General features: G+C 39.5%; 2 protein-coding genes across 2 annotated transcripts; both read left to right on the top strand.

The window, feature by feature from the left end:
- The first annotated feature begins 1,170 nt into the window (after positions 1–1,170).
- LOC135593558 (uncharacterized) lies at positions 1,171–16,162 on the top strand. Its single transcript, XM_065083694.1, has 6 exons — positions 1,171–1,366; positions 5,124–5,256; positions 5,357–5,460; positions 7,881–8,052; positions 8,122–8,262; positions 15,602–16,162. The coding sequence occupies exons 1-6, from the start codon at positions 1,317–1,319 to the stop codon at positions 15,986–15,988; spliced, it is 987 nt and encodes a 328-aa protein (XP_064939766.1). The 5' UTR covers positions 1,171–1,316; the 3' UTR covers positions 15,989–16,162.
- A 1,510-nt stretch (positions 16,163–17,672) lies between these two features.
- LOC103998596 (caffeoylshikimate esterase-like) lies at positions 17,673–23,172 on the top strand. Its single transcript, XM_009420099.3, has 8 exons — positions 17,673–17,985; positions 18,710–18,739; positions 19,197–19,323; positions 19,410–19,556; positions 21,302–21,432; positions 21,512–21,649; positions 21,868–21,966; positions 22,810–23,172. Exons 1-8 carry the CDS (start codon positions 17,851–17,853, stop codon positions 23,032–23,034), a joined length of 1,032 nt encoding a protein of 343 aa, XP_009418374.2. The 5' UTR covers positions 17,673–17,850; the 3' UTR covers positions 23,035–23,172.
- Positions 23,173–26,002: the final 2,830 nt, after the last annotated feature.

Consider the following 26,002-nt stretch of genomic DNA (forward strand, 5'->3'; position numbering starts at 1 on the left):
GCTTTTTATTCTTCTCTCAGTAACAAGAACCCATCACCACTTGCCCACTCGGTTGTGATTGATTCCATTCAACCTGGAGAAGAAGAGAGACCCTCACTGAAGAACAATCCATCTTGCAGCAGTCCGCCCCCCTGTTCTACTCTGCTTCTTGCTTGTTCTGCAATCCAATGGGCAGTAGGAGAAGGGAAGTTAAACCAGCATAAATCTGAAAACAGAGGGCAGGCAGATTGTGGTTGGGCACTACCTGCAACTGCAAGCTTTGTGCTGCAGCTGCTGCCAATTTAGTGGATGCATTTAGGGGACTGAGGGATGTCGCAGTTTGGAGACCTCACCTTAAGTCATGATTGGTAATCTTATTTAATATATTTTATTAAGCGAATTCTGGAAAAAGATATTCTTTTTTTATTTTCGGATTTTTTTAATAATATATATATATATATATATATATATATATATATATATATATATTTGGAATATCCTTTTTCTTTCTTTTCTTTCCTTTTTTTTTTCTATGGACCTGTTCAGGGTGAGTCAATTCAATTACAATATTTTTAAACTGTATTATTATATTTTTTTTAATATTATTAAAAAACCATAATATAATATAATATAATATAATATAATAGTTTTGTATAAATTTTGTAAATACTGTAATACAATATTGATAATGTATTTATATTATGTTACATTAATTTCAACAATACCAGAAATACAAAAACATTATGACACTCTAGTATTTTCTTAAAATTATTGAAAATACTGTAGTATAATATAAAAATATTATAATTAGACCAATTCTCTATATGAATCGGTTCATAGAAAAAAAACAGTAAAAAAAATACAAATCACTATGGTTTTTATATCAAATTGTTCTTCACTATTTATCCTTTGAAATAAGAAAAAAAATACAAGTGAACAAGTTGACCTGAATAAAATTGATCCATATATTTATTGATGATTTGGACCGGTTTGGGCCGGTGGGTTGAGTTGGTAATGAACCACGAGCTTTGTTCTAATATGCACCTGGATCAACAACTCCTCGCCCGACCCGTTCAATCGGGTTCGACTCATCGCCTACATAAAACCGAGTCCGAGATCTTTGTCCATTACTCGTAGCACGAATCTTAAGGAAACCAATTAATTAGAATTGCGTCCGAACCCCGGTAACTCCGTTAACGCAGGCAGACACCGGTACTCATCGAATTGATGACATCTGTTCGGAGCGGAAAGGGCCATTGATGCTTTACTGTGTGCTGCTGATCTGGTTGATTTCTAGGGTTTGAAGATCTGGATGGGTTGGTCTTTCTCGTGCGGAGATGTCCACCTTGAATTCCATCTTCAATCGAGCCTCCTTCGGGACGAGATGGTTCGTTTTCCTAGATTCATATTCCTGTATTCCCTTCTCTCGTCTTTTTCTTTCTTGGTTTTGTTGGTAGCCTCTCCCTTATGACCAGGGAAAGATGGCTGTTCTGGATCTGGTTTCATTATTGATCGTGGCAAATTAGATTGGAATTTTCTGTTTTAATCAATTTGTTTACGACAATTGATTAGGAAAACTTGGCACCTAATTTGTGCTTCTTGGAACTCCCATGACTGATACTTTGAACTAGTTTGAAGAGCTTGCCATTACATTTGCGGGTCATTCTTATCTCATGTTCTAGGAATTTTTTGCAGAAAAACATGTTGGTGCTTGTGAGGCTTCACTTATTGCCTTAATGTGATTAGAATTAGAAGAAAGAATTGCAACGTTGGTGCTAAAAGACTACGTAGGGAACATGACCAAGCAGAATAAAATTACTTCCACCTCACAGACTTAGTACTGACTCCTAATAGCCTTGAAACCTTCTCTCCATTTTTGCAAAACATATTAAACTAAGGCTGTACCACCAGGAATTATATTATACATCTACCAAAATAGTGTATAGACTTGGACTAGAACTAGGCCTAAACTAATTCTAACAATATGGACCCTGATCATATCACATGAACAGTTCAGAAATTGAAAATGTTGAGAATTAAGTCAATCTCAAATGCCATAAGTTGAAGATAAGCCTTCTATTAAACAATGTAGGGCGTAGAGTACTTTGATTCTGCATACTCAGGTTGCCTTCATAGTGTCAAATCAAATCTTAACCCTGAACCATCACTAAATTTGTTTCGTGACTAATAAATTTGTCCAATCTAGAAATGTGATCTGACTTGCGGTGTTTGGGATTGGTCAGCACCCCATACATAATCATTTGTCTCCTAGATCTATAAGTTTGTAGCAAAATTATTTGGTTCACTTGTGATGACACTTGCTCTGTTCGTTGGCAGCTTTTGTTGGTTGCATAATTATTTGGTTCACTTATAATTAAACTTTCTATCTTCTTTGGGTGCTTTTTGTTGGCTTTGTTTGCAAATGGATATTATGTGTTCTATAGGAGGAACATTTACTGAACTTGTTGTCATGGCTATGTCTGACTATGTGCAGCAAGACCTGTTTGAATCTGGCTATATCATTCCTATTTTCATATTGTTGGCTGTGTACTTTTAAAAAAATTCTTTTTAGATTTTTTTAGAAAGTACTCCTATTTTCATAATTCCCTAACAAAATCGATTTTTTTTTTGCCTGATATCCGGAATACCATAGACATCTACCCCTTTTTCGTTTTCTATGAACCGATTCATATGGTGAATTGGTCTAATTATAATATTTTTACATCATACTACAGTATTTTCAATAATAGTAAGAAAACACTATAGTGTCATAATGTTTTTGTACTTCTGGTATTGTTGAAAATTGAAATTACTATAACATAATATAAATACATTGAATCACAGTAGTTACAAAATTTATTCACAAGTATTATATTATATTACATTATAGTGTTTTCTTAATATTATTGAAAATACTATAATACAGTCTGAACAGGTCCATAGAATAAGCAAAGAAAAAAGAGGAAAAAGGATATTTTAAGCATTAGGAATTTTTTTTAGAAAATTCTAAACATAAAAAACACTTCCCAAGCAAAAAGAATACCTTTTTCCAGAATTCGTCTAATAAAATATATTAAATAAGATTACCAATCATCATTTGAGATGAGGTATCCACACTGCGACATCTCCTCTCTGTCCCTAAATGCATCCACTAAGTTGGCAGCAGCTTCAGCACAAAGCTTGCAGTTGCAGATAGTTCCCACCCACAATCTGCCAGCCCTCTGTTTTCAGATTTATGCTGGTTTTTCTTCCCTTCTCCTACTGCCCATTGGATTGCAGAACAACCAAGAACAGAGTAGAACAGGGGGGCCGGAATACTGCAAGATAGATAGTTTCTTCAGCTAGGGTCTCTGTTCTTCTCCGGGTTGTAGAGAATCAATCACAACCAAGTGGGCATGTGGTGATGGTTTCTTCTTACTGAGATAAAAATAAAAAGCAGGTTGCATCATTGGTAGAGAGGAAGATGGAGGAACCCTCATCTTTTGGTGGGGTTGTGATCTTGAGCTTTCAGCCATCTTTTACACGGAGTGAGGCAGCAGTGGACTCATGGTGAGTGGGGGCACGACACTGTGAAGGAGGAGATGTTGCCATAGTGGCTGAGAACATGCCTTAGACAAGTTGAAGCAAGCAATTACATCATGCAATAAAATTAATGGACTCAATTCCACCGTCCCAGTGGACTCATGGTGAGTGGGGGCACGACACTGTGAAGGAGGAGATGTTGCCATAGTGGCTGAGAACATGCCTTAGACAAGTTGAAGCAAGCAATTACATCATGCAATAAAATTAATGGACTCAATTCCACCGTCCCCAATTACGTCGATGAAAGGTTTGGCACAGTCCTTGATCAAAATTAATCAATAAGTAAATACAATGTCTGAAGTCAATATTCTCCTTATCCTATGTGAGTAATTTATGAAGATTATTAATGTAAATTTCTGTTACATGTTTTGCGGATATTCCTAATAAAAATTTTGATTTGCGATGAAGAAAGGATTCAAGCACAAATATAATAATCTGTCAAAGTCTTTTTCAATTAAGCTATCCAATGCCTTCAATCAAATCTTATAATTGAGGATGAAAAAGAGTACAATGTATTTAAATTCCAATTTTGAAGATAGAGACGCATCTAATTAATCCTTTTGCTTAGTGGGATAAAAAGAAAATAATTAAACAACTTGGGATTACTTTAGCTCTAATTTGATGAATCTGAACCACAAGAATATGGGAATGGCAGGGATGGGTCCATCCTGGTGGGTCAAATGGGACCCATGCGGTAATGGCTTCTAGTTCACTTACTGCATCCAATTGTAAGGCAGGTTGGCCAGTGGGGAACATGAATACTCAGAATAAATTCCCCAATGTTTGTGAGGCTTCACTTATTGCCTTATTGTGAATAGAATTAGAAGAAAGAATTCAGCATTGGTGCTAAAAGACTATGTAGGGAACATGACTAAGCAGAATAAAGTTACTTCCACCTCACAGACTTAGTACTGACTCCTAATAGCCATGGAAACCTTTTCTCCATTTTTGCAAAACATATTAAACTAAGACTGTACCACCAGGAATTATACTGTACATCTACCAATATAGCATATAGACTTGGACTAGAACTAGGCCTAAACTAATTCTAACAATATGGACCCTAATCATATCACAAAAACAGTTCAGAAATTGAAAAAACTTGAGAAGTCAATCTCGAATGCCATAAGTTGAAGATATGCCTTCTATTAAACAATGTAGAATGTAGAGTTCTTTGATTCTGCATACTCAGGTTGCCTTCATAGAGTCAAGTTAATATTAACCATGAACCATCACTAAATCGTTTCGTGACTAATAAATCTGTCACAATCTAGAAATGTGATCTGACATACAGTTTTTGGGATCGGTCAGCACCCCATACGTAATCATTTGTCTCCTAGATCTATAGGTTTGTAGCAAAATTATTTGGTTCACTTGTAATGATACTGGCTCTGTTCATTGGGAGCTTTTGTTGGTTGCAGAATTATTTGGTTCACTTGTAATTAAACTTTCTATCTTCTTTTGGTGCTTTTTGTTGGTTATGTTTGCAAATGGATATGATGTGTTCTAAAGGAGGGACATTTACTGAACTTGTTGTCATGGCTATGTCCGAATATGTGCAGCAAGACCTGCTTGAATCTGGCTATATCACAAATTAAATTACTTCGAAATAAGAGAGAGTTGCAGCTCAAACATATGCGCAAGGAAATATCTCAGTGTATTCAGACTGGTCAGGAAGCCATTGCTCGAATTAGAGTAAGTGTATAATTGACATTAACTAAACTACATTGTTGACTCTATACTTAATTAGCTATCTTTGTTCTGTCAGTTATGGTTAGTTATGGTTAATCCTTAGGTGGAGAATATCATCCGTGAACAAAATATCCTGGCTGCCTATGAGATTATAGAACTATTCTGTGAATTTGTTCTTGCACATGTTCTGATTCTCGAAACCCAGAGGTTTGTTATTTTATGTTATTTCATTTATACCTTTCTATTATTTTCTTGCTTTTTTGGACAAACTATTCTTATAACCTTGCTTGCTTTTATGGTTTCATGATTATTTATTGAACTAGGGATACATAGAGAAGAACAAAAAGGCTTAGTGTCATAATCTTTCTTCTCTTAGCAGAAAGTTCATTTATCACTGTTGCTGAATGTTGCATTATGCTTGTTTTGAAATAGTATTGTTCATCCCCAAGTAGGATGCCAAATAATGAAGGGGAAGATAGGATAAATTAAACTGGCAGTCACCTCGTTTCTAATCAATAATCCATCTACAGACACCTTGGGTTGGTTGATTTTGCTCATATGATGGTTTTTAAATATAATACAGCTGAACATGAAGCTGAAAATGTTATTTACATTGGTTGATGTCCATTACCTTATTGTCCGGTGAAACACAACCATATAGAACATCTCCTTTATGTATGATCTCTCTTCCACATCCACCACATATAGGGAGTCTCGACAGCCTTGGAGTACCAGAATGGAATTTTGAATATAACAGTATATTTTACAAAAGAAACATCCACTGATAGGTTAAGTGAATCCAGTGTGTTTATAATTTGATTCTAATGGTTTGATATGGTGCGCACTCCATGCTGTTATGGAATGTTAGGAAAATGGGTTGTTGTCTGCACCAAGGAAAACCTTCTCACAATATATCTGTTGTGGCTGGCACAGTAGGTGCCATTCACCGATTAGGCAATGACACTTTTGATGCAGTTGTGCCAATGAACAAAAAATATAAAATGAAGGAACAGAACAGAAAGGAAGAAAGAGCAAGGAACTCAAGTTTCTTTGATTAATAAAGCTGGTGAACACATGATTGGTCCTCCTTTCCTTGTTGAGGCATGTAAATGTTTGATGATGTTGTATGCTAGAGAAATGGAATTGCAAAATCAGAAATTCATTACAGTATATTAAGAGATGAAGCAAGAGGAATGACTTTTTTTTTCTTTTTTCAGACTAGCAGCTGACGACACTGCATTCCCAATGAACAATGACAAACAAAATTTAACTCCCTAAGTAGAAATTAGAAAAAGAGAAATAGAAACTAGAAATTAAACATGTCTCACTTTCTCTCTTTTTCTTTTTATCTTCTGACTATCATCACTGTCCTTACATTCGAACTGCTTCAGTTCAGTACAGGACTTCAATGATTGAAATTAAACATATTGAAGGTTTATAGCCTAAGACTACTGATTTTGAGCTGATGTTATATGCTTGTATAGCATCAGATTGAAATAATATAAAACAATTCTATCTGCTATAGTATTTACTTACTAAATCTTCTGACTTCAAGATTAGATAACAAACATAATAAAAAAAGAATTTGATAACAAACATAAGGTTTAAGTGAGTCTTTTCTACACATCCAGTGAAATATTAAAATTGTTCATGATTTAGCATCAGTTGAGGGCTTAAGTAGCAATAGAGTTAGGTAAATGGAAGCAGCTGCTTGAATTTAGAAGCACATAAGCTTGGATGGCAATAAAGGAACAATTTGTGAAAACAATATGTTTTATTACTCAGTTCTTATTTAGAGAGATCAGTCTTTCTTTGACTTTATACACAAATCATTCTTGCTGTCATTCTTTTACTGCAAATTTTCAGTGTGATCTATCATGGTCCTAGGATGAGTTCATTCAATTTCGTAGAAGAGATTGCAGAGAAGTTATTGTGTTTTCAAAATCTAAGCTACATATATATAGAAGTTAATTGTAAGGTACATAAGTTTAACGAAAGATAGAAGGGTTCACTTTTAGGGTAGCTTGGCAAGGAACATCAAAAAGACAAAAAGTCCTGGTTGGACCCTCCGAGCAGCAGTCATGGCATGACATGTCAGAAATTGCCTTGCCACTGCCAGCTGTTGCCTCAATTGTGAGCCATTGAACAAACTGATGAGATCTGCTAAGTGTTCAATGATGAATAACTGACATTAGATGTCGCTGGCCCCTGGCACAACCACCTTAATGGTGAAAGACACAGACTAACTCTTTCAAGGTATAAAGGATCATGGCTTTTGCAAAGCCATGTGTTGGATATCTATTTGTTGGATTACTAGCCTCAGCCAAATGGAGTCATACTATCTGAAACCTCTAATCCGTACTGTTACAGTTGGTAGTACAAATAATAACACCTCCATGGAACATAGGCTATAGAAGAGGATACAAGGATCTGTATTCTCTTTATTCATTCAATTTCACCTTGAAGTTTATCTTCAACAATAAGTTATGCTTGCAATCTAAATTTATACTTATCCGAAGTCCTTTACTAAGTTGAAGATTCCTGTACTTAATGTTGTTGCTGTACTTGTAATATCAGGGTCAGAATTGTTTGGCATTTATTGTATAGTTGTTATATCCATTTAATAGGGCTTGCCCAGTAGAATTGCAGGAGGCTGTTGCCAGTATCATCTTTGCTTCTCCAAGATGTTCTGATTTGCCAGAGTTGCTCCATATCCGAAACTTATTTTCTACAAAATATGGTAAGGAGTTTGCTGCAGCAGCATCTGAGTTGTGGCCAGAAAGCAATGTCAATCGCATGGTAAGAAACACATTTTATCTGGTGCTTGTTGCTGACTTAATAATTGACCTTCTGCAGTAACTTCTACAGATTATTGAGAAGCTTACAGTGACAGCTCCACCTGCAGAGTTAAAGGTAAAGGTTTTAAAAGCAATTGCACAAGAGCACAATCTAGAGTGGGACTCATCAGACACTGAATCAGAATTAAATAAAAAACATGAAGACTTGCTGGTAAAGCCTTTACACTAGTTGTTTTTGATGTTTTATTTATTATCTGCATAAATCATCTATGTATTGTGGATCAAGGTGCTTTTTGAAGTTGTGATTGCTGCTTCTAAAACTTGGAACTCTGCCAACCCTGACTAGGCTGCCAAACAGTTTTTTATTTGGAAATTACCATATCCTGGTTCACATCAGCCTTTGTTTTGGTCTGTTGTACCAAAACATCAGTATATGTAGAGGACATGTTTGCTAGTGAAGGTGAAACGATCTCCCATCTTTTCTAGTAATCAAACACAACAACAGCAGTGATGGTGATGGTGGCAGTGAGGGTGACATTAAAGCTCTGAATCCAAGCTCCTGTGAGCTGTGGCTAAGAAGAATGGAGGACACAGGCTCAAATTAGGGTAAAAACTGTTGGACAACTTGCACAACTAGAAAAGAAAAGAAAAATATTTTACTTTATTAGTAAGTGATATGTTTTGAATCCATTCTCTTGCAAAATCTTTGAAAATGGAGAGTTTCTATAGATTTATACACCACATTATAACTGTCTATTTTATTTATTCGTCAATTCACAATTCTGTACTCTTTTGGACAGTGCATATCAAAGATGTAATGTTTAAGATAGTCAAGCTATTAGCTAAGGTCACTTGATAATAATTTGTCAATGTCACGGACTTAGTTGGAATTGCCTAAGTCGTGAGGCACCATTGCGGTCAAGACGCGAACTTAGCTTGAGTTGCCTAAGTCGCGACGCACCCTTGTGCCAACTTCTCGGACTTAGCTGGGATTGCCTAAGTCTTGAGGCGTCCTTGCGACATATGCGTCCGCAAAGGTTCAGCCTAGTTGCAACCTTGTATAGGTCCCGAAGGACCTGTAAAACAGAAAGTTAATTAGATTGAAAACTAGTGATGGACAAGTCCCGACGTCTCGCAAAGAGGGAAGCTTTACAAGCAATTCAGTAAGCACCTTGTGTATACAGGAGAAAAGAGAGGAAAGAGGAAAACAAGGACTTTAAAAGATAGAACGAACAATTATAAGTCCACAAACAACTACTCACCGGGTACCGGGCGCGAAAGCAAGTTCCCGTCAAGTCAACGTACGAACTTGTGAAGATTTTTCAACGCCCGACAATATACCAAAGCCCTATCCAGCCCTGTGCCACCCGGGGGGTTCTAGGGTGCTGAGATGGCTGATGTTTTGCGCACTGCTACAGAAAACAGCCCGCGACACGTGAAAACAGAGCCATTTTAGGGCTTTTTGGCCTGGTGCGGTAAGCGGTCGCACTGCAGCGGTGCAACTTGTTCGAACATGTATTTTTACAAGCAAAACACACAAAACCAAGGCAAAACAGGTTGTCATGTCTCTGTTCAAGCATGCAAAAGCGACAAACGGTTCATTGAACGAAGTTGTTGCTAGTGTGCGACGACTGTTCGTGACATTCTCCCCCACTTAAACCGTCGACGCCCTCGTCAACGCTTGTTGGTAGTTATTGATGATTGCTTCTTCATGTCATAGGGCATCTTCGGGCTCCCAGCTGGCTTCAGTTTGGGGAAGCTTTCGTCACTTCACCAAGTACTCGGTTTGCTAAGCTCTATTGGGTAGCTTTATCTTGCGATCCGCCAGAATGGTTTCAACTCGCTCTTCGTAGGAGGCTCTGGTGGGGGGTAGCCAAGTTGGAACACTTAGAGAAGCATCTTACGGATTTGAGTGATAGGCTTTCAAGTTGCTGGCGTGAAAAACATTGTGAATTTTGAGCCACGCCAGCAACTGTAACCTGTAGGAGACGTTACCCACCCTACTGATAATTGGGAAAGACCCTTCATACTTGCGCACCAATCCTTTGTGTACTTTGTTCCTAAAGAATTGGAGTGATACTGGTTGGAGCTTCACCAAACACCAAATCGCCGACTTTGAACTCCTGCGGTCGGCTTCCCAAGTCGACCCACTTCTTCATCTTTTTGGCCGCGTTCTCCGAATAAGCCAGTGCAATATCTGCATTTCAATGCCATTCTTTTGCAAAGTGATATGCTGACGGACTACTCTCAGTATATCCGATAGCTAAGGTATGAGGAGTCGACGATTGTTGTCCTGTAATGATCTCGAAGGGGCTCTTGTTGGACGCAGAGCTTCGCTGCAAATTGTAGGAGAATTGGGATACGTCTAACAGCTTCACCCAATCTCGTTAGTTGGCACTCACGTAGTGCCGAAGATATTGCTCCAGGAGCGAGTTTATCCTTTCGGTTTGGCCATCCGTCTAGGGTGGAGGCTTATGGAGAAGTATAGCTTAGACCCCAACAATTTGAATAGCTCGGTCCAGAATCGTCCCAGGAACTGAGCGTCTCGATCACTGATAATATTGTGCGGGACTCCCCAATACTTCACCACATTCTTCATCATCAACTTGGCCGCCTCTTATGCTGAACAGTGTAGGGGTGCAGCAATGAAAGTTGCATACTTTGAAAATCGATTGACCACCACGAGTCTCGATCCGAGTCCCCCTACCATCAGCAAGCTTGATATGAAATCCAAGGAAATGCTCTCCCACGGTCTTTCTGGTACGGGCAACGACTCCAAAAGTCCCACCGGCTTCCGCTGCTCCACCTTGTCTTGTTGGCAAGTGAGACACGTTCGAAGATATTCCTCCACATCAGAACACCCATCTGTGGCCAGTAGAAGGCCCTCTCCACGAGAGCCAAGGTTTTGTAAATGCCTGGATGTCCAGCCCAAAGGGAATCGTGACACTCTTTTAAGAGCTCACGCCTCAATTTGTCCATTCGAGGGATATAAACCCTATTCCCTTTTGTATAAACGAGTCCCTCCTGGATCCAAAATTGTCGTGCCTTGCCTTCTTTGATGAGCTGCATCAGGATTATTGCCTGGGGATCATTGTACAGTCCATCCCTGATCTTGGAAAGGAAGTTGGAGTACAACTGACTTGCTTGGCCTTTGCCCTCCAATTGTACGACATTCACATGCTCCACTTTTCGACTCAATGCATCGGTCACGATATATTTGCCTTTCCGGGCTTGTACTCCATTGCCCTATCAAACTCAGCCAGGAAGTCCTGTCATCATGCTTGTTTTGGGGAGAGTTTCTTTTGAGTTTGGAAATAACTCAAAGCGATGTTGTCTGTCCTCAGCACAAATCGCGATCCAAGAAGGTAGTGTCGCCAAACTCGTAGACAGTGGACCACCGCTGTCATATCTTTCTTGTGCACCGGATACCGCCGCTCGGTCTCGTTGAGCTTGTGGCTCTCGTAAGCCACCGGATAACCCTCCTGCATGAGTACTCCTCCAATAGCGAAGTCTGAAGCATCTGTATGGACTTCAAAGGGCTCCCCATAGTTCGGCAATTTCAGCACCGGTTCTTTCAACACAGCAGCCTTCAGATCTTGGAACGCAGCTTCACATTTATCAAGCCACCTCCAAGGCTGCTCCTTAAACAACTTCGTCAGTGGAGTTGCACGCTTCGAGTACCCTACTATGAAGCGTCGATAGTAGTTAACGAAACCAAAGAAGGATCTCATCTCTGGTACCTTCTTTGGAGTTCGCCATTTTGTAACAGCTTGCACCTTTGATTTGTCCGTCCGAATGGAGCCATCACCGATTCGATGCCCCAAGAATAAGATCTCTGTTTGAGCAAAACAACACTTCTCCCTTTTCACGAACAAAGTGTTTTCCCTGAGAACCTTGAAAATCGTTCGAAGGTGCTCGACATGCTCCTCGAGCGTTTGGCTGCAGACGATGATATTGTCCAAGTAGATGACCACGAACTTATCCAAATACTCTTTGAATAGTTGGTTCATAAGAGTGCAGAACGTGGCTGAAGCGTTGGTTAAGCCGAAAGGAATCACCAAGAACTCAAACTCTCTATACTTGGTCACGTAGGTAGTCTTCGCTTTGTCGCCTTCAGCAACGCGCACCTGTCAGTACCCCGACTGGAGGTCAAGTTTAGAGAAATACTTGGCTTTGCCCAATTGGTTGAACAAGTCCACGATGAGTGGGATGGGATACTTATTCTTCATCATCACTTTGTTGAGGGCTCGATAATTGACGCATAGTCGGAGGCTCCCATCTTGTTTCTTTTGGAAGAGAACTGAAGCTCCGAAGGGTGCCTTAAAATTGCGAATAAGACTACTGCTTAACAGTTCACCTAACTGCTTTCTGAGCTCTGCCAACTCTGGAGAGGGCATGCGGTAGGGTGGTCTCACTGGAGGCTTCACTCCTGGCTCCAGCTCGATGTGATGTTCCATGCCTTTGCGTGGCTGCAGAGTCTTCGATAACTCGGGTGACATAACATCTGCGAACTCCTTCAGGACGTTCGCCACCACAATAGGTTCATGAATGGCCTTCTTTTCAAGTGGCTCTAGCTTCATAACAGCCACGAATGTTAATTCACTTTTTCATATCCCTTTCTTCAGTTGTAATGCCGATATCTGTTGGGGTTCCCTGGTTCCTCTATGAGAGATGGGAACCACACAGGGGTCGTCACCTCCCATCATACATAGGGAGTTTAGGAACAACATTGGCACCAACTTCGTCATGTACATGAATTTCATTCCAAGAATCACTTGGAAGTCGTCCAGTGGCATCGCCATCATGTTTGTGCTCCCGCTCCATGTTCCGATCTTGACGGGAACTCCTTTTGCCAACCCGGAGATTTGCTTGGCCTCCAAGTTCACCGCCTTCTTTCGACTTGGTTCTTCTCCAAGATCAGCCCAAGTCGTTTTGCTTCTCGATTGACAATAAAGTTATGGGTAGCGCCCGTGTCCACCATTGCACGGGTCGTTTGACCATTGAGCTTAATGTCTACGTACATCAACTCGTTACTTCCTGTTTTTTGTGGCCTTGTCTTCATGTTCTCCCCCACTTGACCCCGCATAGTGTTCAACAAATGCATTGCTCCCATCCGGGGTCCTTGCGACTCCTCATCGTCGCTGCTAGATTCTGAACTACTTGAACTAAGAGCGACAGCCTTGCCCTTGTCTGATTTGGGGGGGATGGATGGAAGCTGTTAAAGCATTGAGCGCATATTTCTGTGGGCACTCTCTCACCATGTGCGACCCTCCGCACAAGAAGCATCCGTCAGGTTTCGGGGCCTTGTCTTTTGAGCTTGGCCCTTTGTGGGAACTCTTCTTCCTTTGTTCGCCTCCGGGCTCCTTCCCTCAAGAATATTTTGGAGGGCGATTTCCTAAAGATGGTTTCCTTTTTCCCGGGTCCTCAAAGGAAACAAAGTCGGTGAGCCTTTCTGCGACAGCAATTGTCCCGATCACATCAGTGACATTCCTTCGATGTAGTTCTTGTTGAGCCCGTGGCTTCAAACCATCGAGAAAGCTGAATAGCTTATCCTTCTCGGACATGTCCTGTATGTCCAGCAGTAGCGTAGAAAATTGCTTCACGTAGTCTCGGATGGAAGTACTTTGGCGGAGTTGTCTTAACTTCCTCCTTGCAACGAACTCTATGTTCTCGGGTAGAAATTGAGTTCTCAACTCTCGCTTTAAGTCCTCCCATATGTCCACCCGGCATCGACCTTGTTGGATCTCCTTCCAATAGGTTCGCCACCAAAGTTTTGCATCCCCATTCAAATACATGGTTGCTATCGAAACTTTGGTTTCTTCAGAATCAGGCCTCGTAGCTCGAAAGTATTGTTCTATGTCGAACAAAACATTCTCAAGCTCTTTAGCATCTCGGGCACCTCCATAACAATGCGGCTCGGGTGCCGTCAAGTTTTGTGGCGGCGCAACGCGGGTGTTGCTTCCTCCCACATTCAGTGCTCTTGTGAGCATGGTCACCCTAGAAGTGAGTTCTGCCACGACTTCCTGCAGATGTTGCACGGAGTCTTTAGTGTCGTCCGATAGTCGATCGACTAGGGCCTCGACCTTGTCGATTTGGGATTGAACTTCTTGCGAGCTCTCTACCCCAAGAAACCTTCGCTGGCCTTGGTAGAGTTCCTCCAAGCTCGCTTCAAGAACATCCAAGCAGGTTTCCGCCACTGTGAGTCTCTCCTTATGGCTCTTCTTCCCGGTTGGCGCTCTAGATTACGCCTCCTCCGCTCGCGGAGAATAGCCAATTTCTCGCTCATCATGTTCACTGCCACGATCCTCCAAAGCGGCTCCAACGACATGAGAGCAAGTTTGCACTTGCAGCCCACCTATGGCTGCTTGGGGCAAAGGTCCGGCTTACCCCGCCTTGCTTGATTCGTCACAATGCTTTGCCATGGCGAAATTGTGAAGTTCCTTCGCTGCTTGCTCGAATTGCTTGCCCGCTCTGATACCACAATGTCACGGACTTAGCTAGAATTGCCTCAGTCGTGAGGCCACCTTGCGGCCAAGACGCGAACGTAGCTTGAGTTGCCTAAGTCGCGACGCACCCTTGCACCAACTTCTCGGACTTAGCTGAGATTGCCTAAGTCTTGAGGCGTCCTTGCAACATATGCGTCCGCAAAGGTTCATCCTAGTTGCAATCTCGTACAAGTCCCGAAGGACCTGTAAAACAAAAAGTTGATTAGATTGAAAATGAGCGATGGACAAGACCCAACGTCTCACAAAGAGGGAAGCTTTACAAGCAATTCAGCAAGCACCTTGTGTGCACAGGAGAAAAGAGAGGAAGGAGGAAAACAAAGACTTTAGAAGGTAGAACGAACAGTTGCAAGTCCACAAACAACTGCTCATCGGATGCCGAGCGCGAAGGTAAGTTCCTGTCAAGTCAATGTGCGAACTTGTGAAGATTTTTCAATGCCCAACAATATACCGAAGCCCCATTAAGCCCTGTGCCACCCGGGGGTTCCAGGGTGCTGAGATGGCTGACGTTTTGGGCGCTGCAGCGGGCTGTAGAAAACAGCCCACAACACGCGAAAATGGAGCCATTTTGGGGCTTTTTGGCCCGGCGCGGTGAGCGATCGCACTACAACGCTGCAACTTGTTCGAACATATATTTTTACAAGCAAAACATACAAAACCAAGACAAAATAGGCTGCCATGTCTCTGTTCAAGCATGCAAAAGCGACGAACGGTTTGTTGAACGAAGTTGTTGCGAGTGCGCGACGATCGTTCGTGACAATGAGGACCTCATTTAAATCTTTCATACCATAAGCTAGCAGCCCTTTTTTCCCTTTTGAATTATTTTCTTAATGTTATTACAGCAGCATTCAATTTCAGTTTGCAGTGTAATGTATACTAATTTCAATTAGTAATATGTTTGTCAAAGCACTTAAATTGTAGCATAAAACAGGCCATATACTGCAGTGTCTCATATATACGTGACTATCAATGTTATGCTTTTATCCTATTTTACTCTCTTCTTGTAACCATCTCCTCTGGTTATTAACATATCATCTGCAAATGTAGGATGGGTTGAATCATATGGAGTTGCAGGCACCTGTAATTGAGAGCTCCACTAATCCTTCACCCAGGGATGGAGTATTTGTTTCATCTGATAAAAGAAAGCCAGATCAACTGCCACAATCTCCTGCCCCTTCGATTAATAGCCCTTCCTTGCTCACGAACAAAACTTCTTCAACTGTTGCTGACAAACAAGATGCAGCAACTAGTGAAACCGAAGCACCATCTGTTATCCACAGATCATGTTCAAGTCGAAGTTCATCTGATGTCTTGGAGAAAGCACGAGCTGCTATTGCTTCGGCCGATCGTGCATCTGCTGTTGCACGCACTGCTGCTGAGCTTGTGAAGGTCAAACTGCCTCACCAATCTGGCAATTTCAGCCAGTGCAATTAGGCAGACTGTTATTTGCTGGTTGAACTTTAGCAAGCAAGATAAAGCTTAAAAGGATCAAGAGAAGTCTATTCTCTGATTACTTTATCAATGTAATGTGTATCTACGACTGTATGTACAATAAAAGTTATCATCCGATAAATCTTCAGAGAAGACCCTGTCAGTATTGGAAGTTAATATTGTCATTGTAAGGTATGTTAATGTTAGACGAGCTTTTTTGAGGTTACTACTTTGCCTCACAGCAAAAAAAAAAAAAAAAAGGTTTCATGTGTGGCACCAACGTACCATCCGAAAATAGTACGAAATGGTTGGTTTGATGTACCATATGTATCGATTAATACATATGATATACTGTACCCTATAAAATGGATGATACATAATGGTCCCAGCAATCGGTATGAAGATTAATCTGTTTCAAGCAGTATGGTGAAATATGACTTGGTGGGTATCGATCGGTACAATATACGTACGATCGTGGGTCGGTTGCAGTTAAAATTTGATTGTATTGAAAATATAAATTCAAATTTTCCTTCAAATAAGTTAGAATTTTTATTCATTTATGGTTAGATGTATTTATTTTTATTTAGAAATAATTTATACACTGATAAATTAGGATACAAGATTCTAAAAATGATTTTTTATTTTTCGATCATTTGTCGACTTTTTTTTCTATCAAAATCAATGTGTATCGCCCTATCAACCAATAGCTCCCCCCAGCGACCGTTACCGTGAACGGACAGGTCCTTAGGTGGCAGAACATCTGTCTCGGCCAAGGAAGGAAACACGCGTCCCGTTTCAGAAGACAGGTGGGGGCCGCACACTGTTTAACATCGCCACGTGGCATCACATGTCGTGTGTGTATCACCTACTCTGCCTGCTTCCTGTTCGTGTTGGTGCATAAACTTAGCGCATGGACCAAACCAATCGTCACCCGCCACATCTCCTGTACGTCGTATGAAACCGAAAAAGCATGAGACCTTTCCTTATTATCCATCATCTAGTCACGTCAAGCGACTCATACAACGTAGACTCCTCGTTGTGCTGCTGAAGACCACTTGACGACAGAGAGCGCTTACTCCATCGTTGCTGGTCCTCATCTTGGACTGGAGAGGATGGCATCTGAGGTCTGACGTACGTTTTATAGGTTTTAAGACCAAAAGGACAAAACGCTCTTTGGGTTGGTTTAATAAGGTGACATGATCTCTCATGGTGTGGTACATGAACCCAGACGTTAGGCGTGTGAAAGACGAGATCGTACCTGACATATTGGTATGATGGGAAAAAATATGGTCGTATATCAGTAACTATATGACCAACCGATACTCTACTTTAGAAGATTAAGATTAAATCATAATATGTTTAAATAATGCTATTATAGATTAAAGGTGCCATCTAATAATATAACTTTAGAGTAGTGATGTGAGGATCACACCACATATTTACTTGTGTGCGGTGGGCCCCAGTCTACCTCTGTCACGTAAGGGTAACTTTGGTGGGATCATTCTGGGGGCACGAAATCGGGAATTCCAGTTTCCTTTCCTCGAATTCGTTATGGGGGGGGCACCGATTGGTCACCAAATTTTCTTCCTCTCACGCAGGGAGTCCGGAGACCCTCGGCGGGCCCCAGTCTAACTCTGTCACATAAGGTTAAAGTTGTTGGGGTCGTTTTGGGGGCACGAATCGGGACTCCAGTTTCCTTTCTCGAATTCGTTACGAGGGGTAACTGATTCCTCCTCTCGTCATCTATTTGGTCTCTCTCAACTTTTCGTCTTGGTTGCATCTGTCCATTGTATTGCATTAACGTTGGCCTCTTCGATTCATTTGTCTCCGCCATCGACCGAGGTTGAGGAGGAGGAAGAGGAACGATGAGGTGGGAGGGAGTGGACGAGGATCTCGCGAGGATGGTGTCGGAGACGAAGCTGGACCAGGCGCGCGAGCGTAGGAAGGTCCGCGAGGCCTTCAAGGACGTGCAACTTAACATCGATCATTACCTCTTCAAGGTATGATTGGCCGGACGATGATGATGATGATGATGTTGTTGTTCTTTGCCCTCCCCTGTTAAGAAAAGTACCACAAGATTCCCGTAACTAGTCATTGATATCGAGATCTGATGCGTTTCATTGAATATGGTTATTAGTTGATAATTTCTTGAGGTTCAGTGCATTAGAAAATTACTGCATCAATCGTCAGGTTGTTTGGTTGTGAAGGGTACGACGACATGGATTGATTTTTAAGCATAAAATTGTGGAAATTGTGTAAGAAAGGACAAGGAAACCTTATGGACCCAAAGAAAAGGGAGCAAAAAAGTTAATTTTGGATTAACATGCCCCCTTTCTAATTTGGCTTCTTGGTGTGTAATTTTTTATTAACATGCCCCCTCTACCTGGGGAATGATATTCCTTCTTGTCTTCCTTTCCAAAACGATCGTTCTTTTACTTCTTTCCTTTTCTGATTTGAATCTTCCACAATCTCTGCTTCCTGGTTATATTAGCTCAAACTCGAATCGTTGATGTAAGATTCTGAAATGTGTTTTCAGATTCTGATCGTATAGAACATGGTCTGTGATGAGGAGCCTTTGATATAATTGACGAGGTTATTGCTTTGTAATATTTGGACTCTTTATTGAATTCTCTTAGGACAATTTGGAAATGCTTTTCTTCTTCTGAAATCTTCGAGATTCATCAATGACAATTAACTGTAATTTCTTCCTATCGTTACCTGCAGGCAAATCATACTGGACTGAGGACAAAAGAGGTGAAACATTTGATCTTATTACCGTGTATTTAGTACTGTTAAAAATGGAGTCTGGATGGTTATTGCAAATTTGCTATTCTTATGACAGCCTGTTATGGATATTCTTCTTGGAGAAAAAGAAAATGCTTCTATGCAATTCCAATGTTCTCCTTCTATGTTTCCTTTTTTTTTTTCTTTTTATCTGACCCACACTTATTAAGCAGAAATCCTAATTGGATGACTGCCTCCAAAATATTTATAAGAAACTGCTAATGCAATTCAAACCAAACTAGATCATAATGCCTACTTGCTGATGGTTACTATCCTCAATTTAGTCATTTTTTTTTCTATGATTCATTCAGCTTATTTTAGAAACCTGCAATGTTGGTAGGTCCACAAAACTGTGTGTAGAAATTAGAAGTCCTTCTATTTAAGATTCTTGCTTGAAATGGATACCAATGTAGTCTCTTACATACAGTCATATGAGGTGAATGCCAGAGGTATAGAAATTTTCTCCAAAAGCTGGCTTCCGGAGAACTCCTCTATTAAGGCTCTTGTTTGTTTCTGTCACAAATATGGAGACACCTGCACTTTTTTCTTTGAAGGTATGCAGAAATTCGTAGTTTTCTCATATACCCTGTTTCTGATGAAGATCTACATGTCTCTTAATTGGTACACATGCATGCCTTAGGTGTTGCTATGAAGCTAGCGTCATGTGGATATGGAGTTTTTGCTATGGATTATCCTGGATTCGGTCTCTCAGAAGGTCTTCATGGTTATATACCAAACTTTGATTGCCTTGTAGATGATGTCGTCGAACATTTCTCCAAAATCAAAGGTAGAACGCTTTCACCAGTAATATGCACTGATTTGCAATTTTTTAGAGCTTCTTTTTTTGTAAAATCAATTGAAATATCTCGATCAAAGGTAAATTTACTGCAACACCTTCTGGAAACATGAGTTTATGCAATATCACATTGCTGGTATCGTGTTTTTTCTAACTACTGAATGCATTCCATATCGACTTAGACCCAAGTGAAAAAAAGGAAAAGAACAATGCCAGATATGGAACATGAGAGCAATATATCTATCTAATTAATGTTTAAGTTTTTTAATTGGAATATTACAAAGACACATTTTGCAATATATCTATGCCAGATATGAGCTGTAACCATGCTTTAGTTTTCCCCGCAAACGGTTCAAAATAAAGTTATCCATATGTTTGTTGCCTTTGCTTAAGACAACAACCAAATGCTGCTGGTTATCTGGATTATGAATTCCAGAATTTTGTGTGATGAGATGGAGCCTCGGTCTCTGGAACCAGCCTCTTCAAGTGCATCAAAGACCAGTGACAGAGCCATATGTACTATTGAGTTCAGTTCTTGTATCTTAATCTTTTACCTTCCGTCTTATGTCTTCTTTCTTGCGCCTCATAAGATTACTTGTTTCTGCATCACAGTGCACGCTTGAATTATGTTAGACAAGTTAGTTTTAGTTCTTGTGCTGCTAATTCATTTGGCTTGGTCTTTGATCGTCCATAGGGCTCGAGCCATTTTAAGAATTTCTTAGAATGTTGAACCTTCAGGTATGCAATCATCAGACTACTATTGCTAAGCTTCACTTGTGTGGACATGTAGGAATTGGTCGTCTTTGTTTATCTTTATCAATAAAAATGGCAATCCAATCTCTACTGGTGCCTTTGTGCCACATAATCCTGATTGTAAGTAACTTTTGGTTCTACTCTATACTGTTCAATTGCACTGCTGTGCTAATTCCAGGACACTGGTGCCTTTGTGCCACGTACTCCACACTGTTCATGGCACTGCTGTGTGAAAAGCAGGATACAGGAGTGTTCTAAGTTTTTAGAAATAATTCTCGAGTGTTTTTGTCAAGAGTTTTCCTTAGAAAATAAGCATTGTACTGGCGAAAATCAATGCATTCCTAGGAGTTAGAGTGCAATGATAGGTGCTATAAAATAAAATCTTAAGGCTTACTGATATAGAATCATTTTTAATTTATTTTTTGTTTGAATAATTTTGATTGTGATTAATTTAGGGGTATTTTTGCCAATGCATTATGTTGCCATGTGACAACATTTCTAATATTTCTACCTTAGTTTTTTAGATTACTACAGGGCAAGGAGAAAAATAAAAAATCAAAGTTTGATTTTAGTTGAAGATTACAAAACTTGATTGAAGATTTCATTTCATTAAGATTTAACATATTCTAAAAAGATGAACATCTATCAATTAGAAATTCAAATATGGGAAATATCTTTTTGAGAAAGAGTATAGTGTTTATAACAGTCTGAGTTGTAGTTCTAATTTTGAATAGTCTTGCCAGCTTTTTAATCATGACGTAATGCAAAAAGAGATATTGTTTCATAATTAGATTTTTGTGCTTTCAGAAATACTCATACCACAAGAAATCTCCAGATTTTATTATGTAGAGAGAGAAATCTCCAAAGATGTAGTATTGATACTGTCATATGAAATAGGAGATTTATCGTATCGTATTTGGAAACTTAACTAGTAAAATTGAGTTACTTTGCAACTTATCTTCTGTACTTGGTTTGAAATGCAGAAAATCCGGAATACGATGGACTACCAAGCTTTGTGTTTGGAGAATCAATGGGTGGAGCAGTTGCTTTGAAGGTGCATTTAAAACAGCCAGATTCATGGGATGGTGCAATTTTAGTAGCACCAATGTGCAAGGCAAGTCATTTGGCATGGACATCTAATTTCCTTCAATGTAATAATTTTTTATTCTCTAAATTGAAGCCATTTTCAGTAGATTTCAGAAAATATTATTCCACCATGGCCTGTGAAGCAATTTCTGATTGGCATGGCTAAACTTCTTCCAGAAAAGAAAATAATTCCTATAAAGGATTTAGGAGAACTGGCATATAGAGATCGGAAGAAACTAGAGCAGGTCTGTCTGCAACTCTGAGAAGATTATTCAGAAATTACTGCCCGAACCCGGTGGATTTCTCTTGATTGATATAAAGTAGAAAAGCATTTGGACATCAAGTGAAATACACTTCCTGGTTCTTGAACTGCAACTCTCTTGATTCTTATATGCAAGCTGGCTGTCTTTTTCTGAGTTTGTCAGTTGAATCAATATATACATATATCTTCTTTTGGGTGCAGATTTCATATAATGTGCTTAGATACAAGGGCAAAACACGCCTGAGGACAGGACTGGAGCTGGTGAAAGCTACTCGGGAGATTGAGCAACGACTAGAAGAAGTATGAACATGATCGAACATTTCTTTTTTAGGTTTTGCAATCTATTTGGAACGTGATGTAGAAGTCATACAATATCAGCTCTTTGTTCGTCTAATTCTCTTTTGTTAATTACTATGGTTTTGAATAATGAGTATTACAAACAGACTTTCATATGCATGCTTAAACCCGTAGATGAGGATAGCATGTTTTGATAATATTTTGCAAAAAATTAGGTTCAACAGTGCCTTTCTGGTCTTAATTACCCACAAAATTTGAGTTAGACATAATTACTATGCATGTTGTTGCTTTGTAGAGTTACAAAGTAAATATGAAAATTAGGTTAGATTTTGCCTGGCTATAGTGTTGCAGTTTAAGTGATCCAAGAACTTGTCTTAGTAATCAAATGCTGATGTTAACTTGAAGCTGGTTAGTTATCACCAAACAAACAAGAAAAAGGGAATTTTTTGTTTACATTTGGTGGGAAGATTAGATAACGAGTATGGCATATGAACCTCTTGATCTGTGGTCAAGAAGTGGTCTAGGATGAAGTTGTACCATTAGTTATAAATTGTAAAACTTGCTTCCCTGAATGACTAATTAGGGAATCACACTTGTAGCCACATGCAATACATGGAAAATGGTAGCGTGATAAAACTTGATGTAGGAATTTTTCAAACCTTAGTTCCATGCGACTTTAAGCACAGAGAGATGCATTAATTAGCATCACCATCATACTCTTATTTCCTGGTCGAAGCTAGGAGTTCCGTTTTGATGATTATAATATCATTTGCATTACCTGAACTTGATACTGTGCGTGTTAATTTTATTGAAATATCTGGCAAACTCTTGGATTTCTTATTTCAGGTGTGTCTGCCGTTGCTAATACTCCATGGTGAGTTTGACAGTATAACTGATCCTTCAGGAAGCAAGGGTTTGTATGAGAAAGCTAGTTGCACTGACAAGAAGTTGTGCCTTTACGAGGATTCATATCATGCTCTGATGGAGGGTGAGCCTGATGAGATAATATCCCAAGTTTTTGATGACATCTTCTCTTGGCTGGACAATCAAGTTAATAGAGTTAGGCGGTAACTGGTCATTTTGTTTCGCTTCATGCATAAGCTTAATCCATTCATGAAAAGGGCATTCTGGTCTGCAGAGAAAACTCTTATGTTAAAGTTGCCGTGACATTAAGAAAAGATCTATGCTACATGTAATACAGCAGCTCTATTCATAAACTTCCGCTGTTAAATTATTTATCGCTGTGAATTCATCTGAAAACATAATCCATTGATAGAACATTTGATTTTCTATTTTTCGATGAAGCCTTCAAATATGTTACATTTGAATTTTTACTGATAATTCATTAGTTAGCATTCTAATGAAAGAATCAACTGAAATTTTATTATAGAGAAATTCAAGATTATATTCTTATTACGTTTGTTAAAGTTATAAAGACAAAAATATTAGCTATGAATATAGTAAAATATTTTTTTGTTTAATTTATTCTTAATTTTATTTATTTAAAATTTACTATAATAAAATTAACGATAAGTATAACTTAAATGAGTTAACTAGTATATGTTTTTAGAAAAAAAAAGATTAGAATAAAAAATATTCATAATATTTGACATACAACTTAAGAAGTGAATAATAATAAAAAAAGTTGAAAAGCAAATAATAATAAAAAAAAGTTGAAAAGAAAATCACTTGAGTTTATATATTATATAAATTTATAAAAAAATATTCATAGTAAAATGTTACTTCAATGACAAGAAAGGTCATGCGAAAAAAATTATAAGACTTTAATTTGAAAGAAAAATATATAAGTCTAACATTTACATGTTTTGAATCAATCGTTACAAAAGTCTTTTAAATTCCTCTTATAAATTATTTGGTAGATTGATACTAACACTTCAACTTATTTATTAATAATAGATATTTATTTTAATATAAAAACTAAAAGAGTATGAATTATTTATCATTACATGGAATCATCTTAAAATGAAAGCGAGAACAGTTGATACTTATTATCTATGCCCATAGATGATTCGTTTGATATTATATTTTTATATTTTTAAAAATTTAGTTTCTTCATCTAAAATTTGTTGAATCTCGGATTTTGATAATGAAACTAATTGATTATGTTTAAATGTTTAAAAGCATTTTGAGTGATGCAGGTCTACTCGATCAGGATTAGACAGTTGACGCAGGAGGAATTGACGTTGCGCCGGAGGAGATCACGTCAGGATATTGGACGGCAGAAGGCTTCGGACGTCGGGCATCGGGCCACGGAGAGCGGAATTATGCCAAGGATATCGGGGTTGCGGAGGTCAACCACCGATTGGGCAACAAGCCGCAAGAGAGGACGATGCGCTGAAGAATCGGACGAAGCGCCAACCAATAACGTGCCGAGCAACAGAATGTCAATTTGCGTTGTAATAATTGTCTAAATCGGAATAGAGTTTTAGCTTGTGTGTGCAGGATTAACTACGATAACGACGAAGACATAAAGCAAAACAAAGTGTCGGAGTCAAGCGCGAAGGATTCGTTGCGAGTTCGAGAGTTCGACGGAAGTCCGAAGGTTCGTCGGGAATGCTGCCGGAACTAGCCGAGAATGAGTAGGGAGCTTGCCGAAGGGTTTTTCGGAAGCTCGCCGGAAGGTTCGTTGGAAGTTCGCGGAGCTCGCCGAGAAAGATCGGAGCTTGCCGAAGAAGCTCGTTAGAACTCGTCAAGATCAAATCGTAAAGTCTAGGAGCTTGCCGAGAGTTCGCAGAATGGTTTCCGAGAGTTTATCGGAAGACCGCCGGAAGTTCGCCAGAAGCTCGCCAGAAGAAGTCTTGACTTACAGACTTTGTAATAGCTTAGAAAATGTCTTTAAATTCATAGTTAGCACGTTAATTAGGGTTAGGATTAGGTGTTAATCCTATAACCCAAGTAGGGGCCAATTGGGCTCGAGTTCGGACTGGTTTGGGCCAAGTTTAGAGCCCAACCAGTGAGCTGAAATAGTGTAGGCGGTGGCACCGCTAGACTAAACGATGGCGCTGCCCAGCACTCGAGAGGTCCGACGGTGGCACCGCCACCGACAGGCGGTGGCACCGCCGGCCTCGGAAACCCAAGAGAATTCAAAATTTGGAGCCCAAATTTGAATCCTCTTGGGGCCAATACCTCTCATTTCTCAGCAGAGAAAACAACCTTTGAGAAGCAAGAGATTGAGATAAAAGTCTTAGCAAAGCCTTTAGTAAGTTTTTATTTTCAATAACTTATGTGTTCACCTCCCTCTTTCTCTTTGAAAATTTGTAAGAGTGTGAACCACTTGTAAAAGGTTGTAAGAGGGGTATTTGTCCTTCCCCTTCAAAGTGATTTGCTAGTGGAAGTTGAAAGCCTCTTCGAAGAAGGCTTCGCAAGTGGATGTAAGTCATTTTGACCCAACCACTTTAAATTGGTGTGTTCTCTGGTTTATATTTACTTATTACTATTTACCTTACTGCAAACCTTTATACGTGCTTTACTTCCTCATTACTTTTGTTGCACACCTTTACGAACACGCTTTCAAGTTAAGAACTTCCGAGTTCGATTTTTTTTTATTTTATCGTACGAAAGAATTTTCCAAAACCGAAGTTTTAATCCGCTGCATTAATTCACCCCCCCCCCCCCTCTTAGTGCCGCTCCGATCCTAACAATTGGTATCAGAGCCCGGTATTTCTCATTTCGGATTTACACCCAAGAGAAATGACTCTTCATAGTTTTCAAGAGGGCTTATCAGTTGTTCATCCACCGTTGTTTAACGGATTGGACTACACTAATTGGAAAACTCAAATGAGAGTTTTCTTGATTTCTATGAATTTGGATTTATGGAATATCATTGAAAACGGTTTTCAACTTCCCTCTAAACCGATGAACGAATGGTCGGATTTGGAGAAGAAGTATTTTTCTTTAAACGCAAAGGCTATGAATGCCTTATTTTGTGCTTTGGACAAAAATGAGTTCAATCGGATTTCTACATACGAAACGGCTTTTGATATTTGGCGAACACTTGAAATCACGCATGAGGGAACTA

Source organism: Musa acuminata, chromosome BXJ1-9 (genome assembly GCF_036884655.1).
Source record: "Musa acuminata AAA Group cultivar baxijiao chromosome BXJ1-9, Cavendish_Baxijiao_AAA, whole genome shotgun sequence".
Taxonomy (NCBI): Eukaryota; Viridiplantae; Streptophyta; class Magnoliopsida; order Zingiberales; family Musaceae; genus Musa; species Musa acuminata.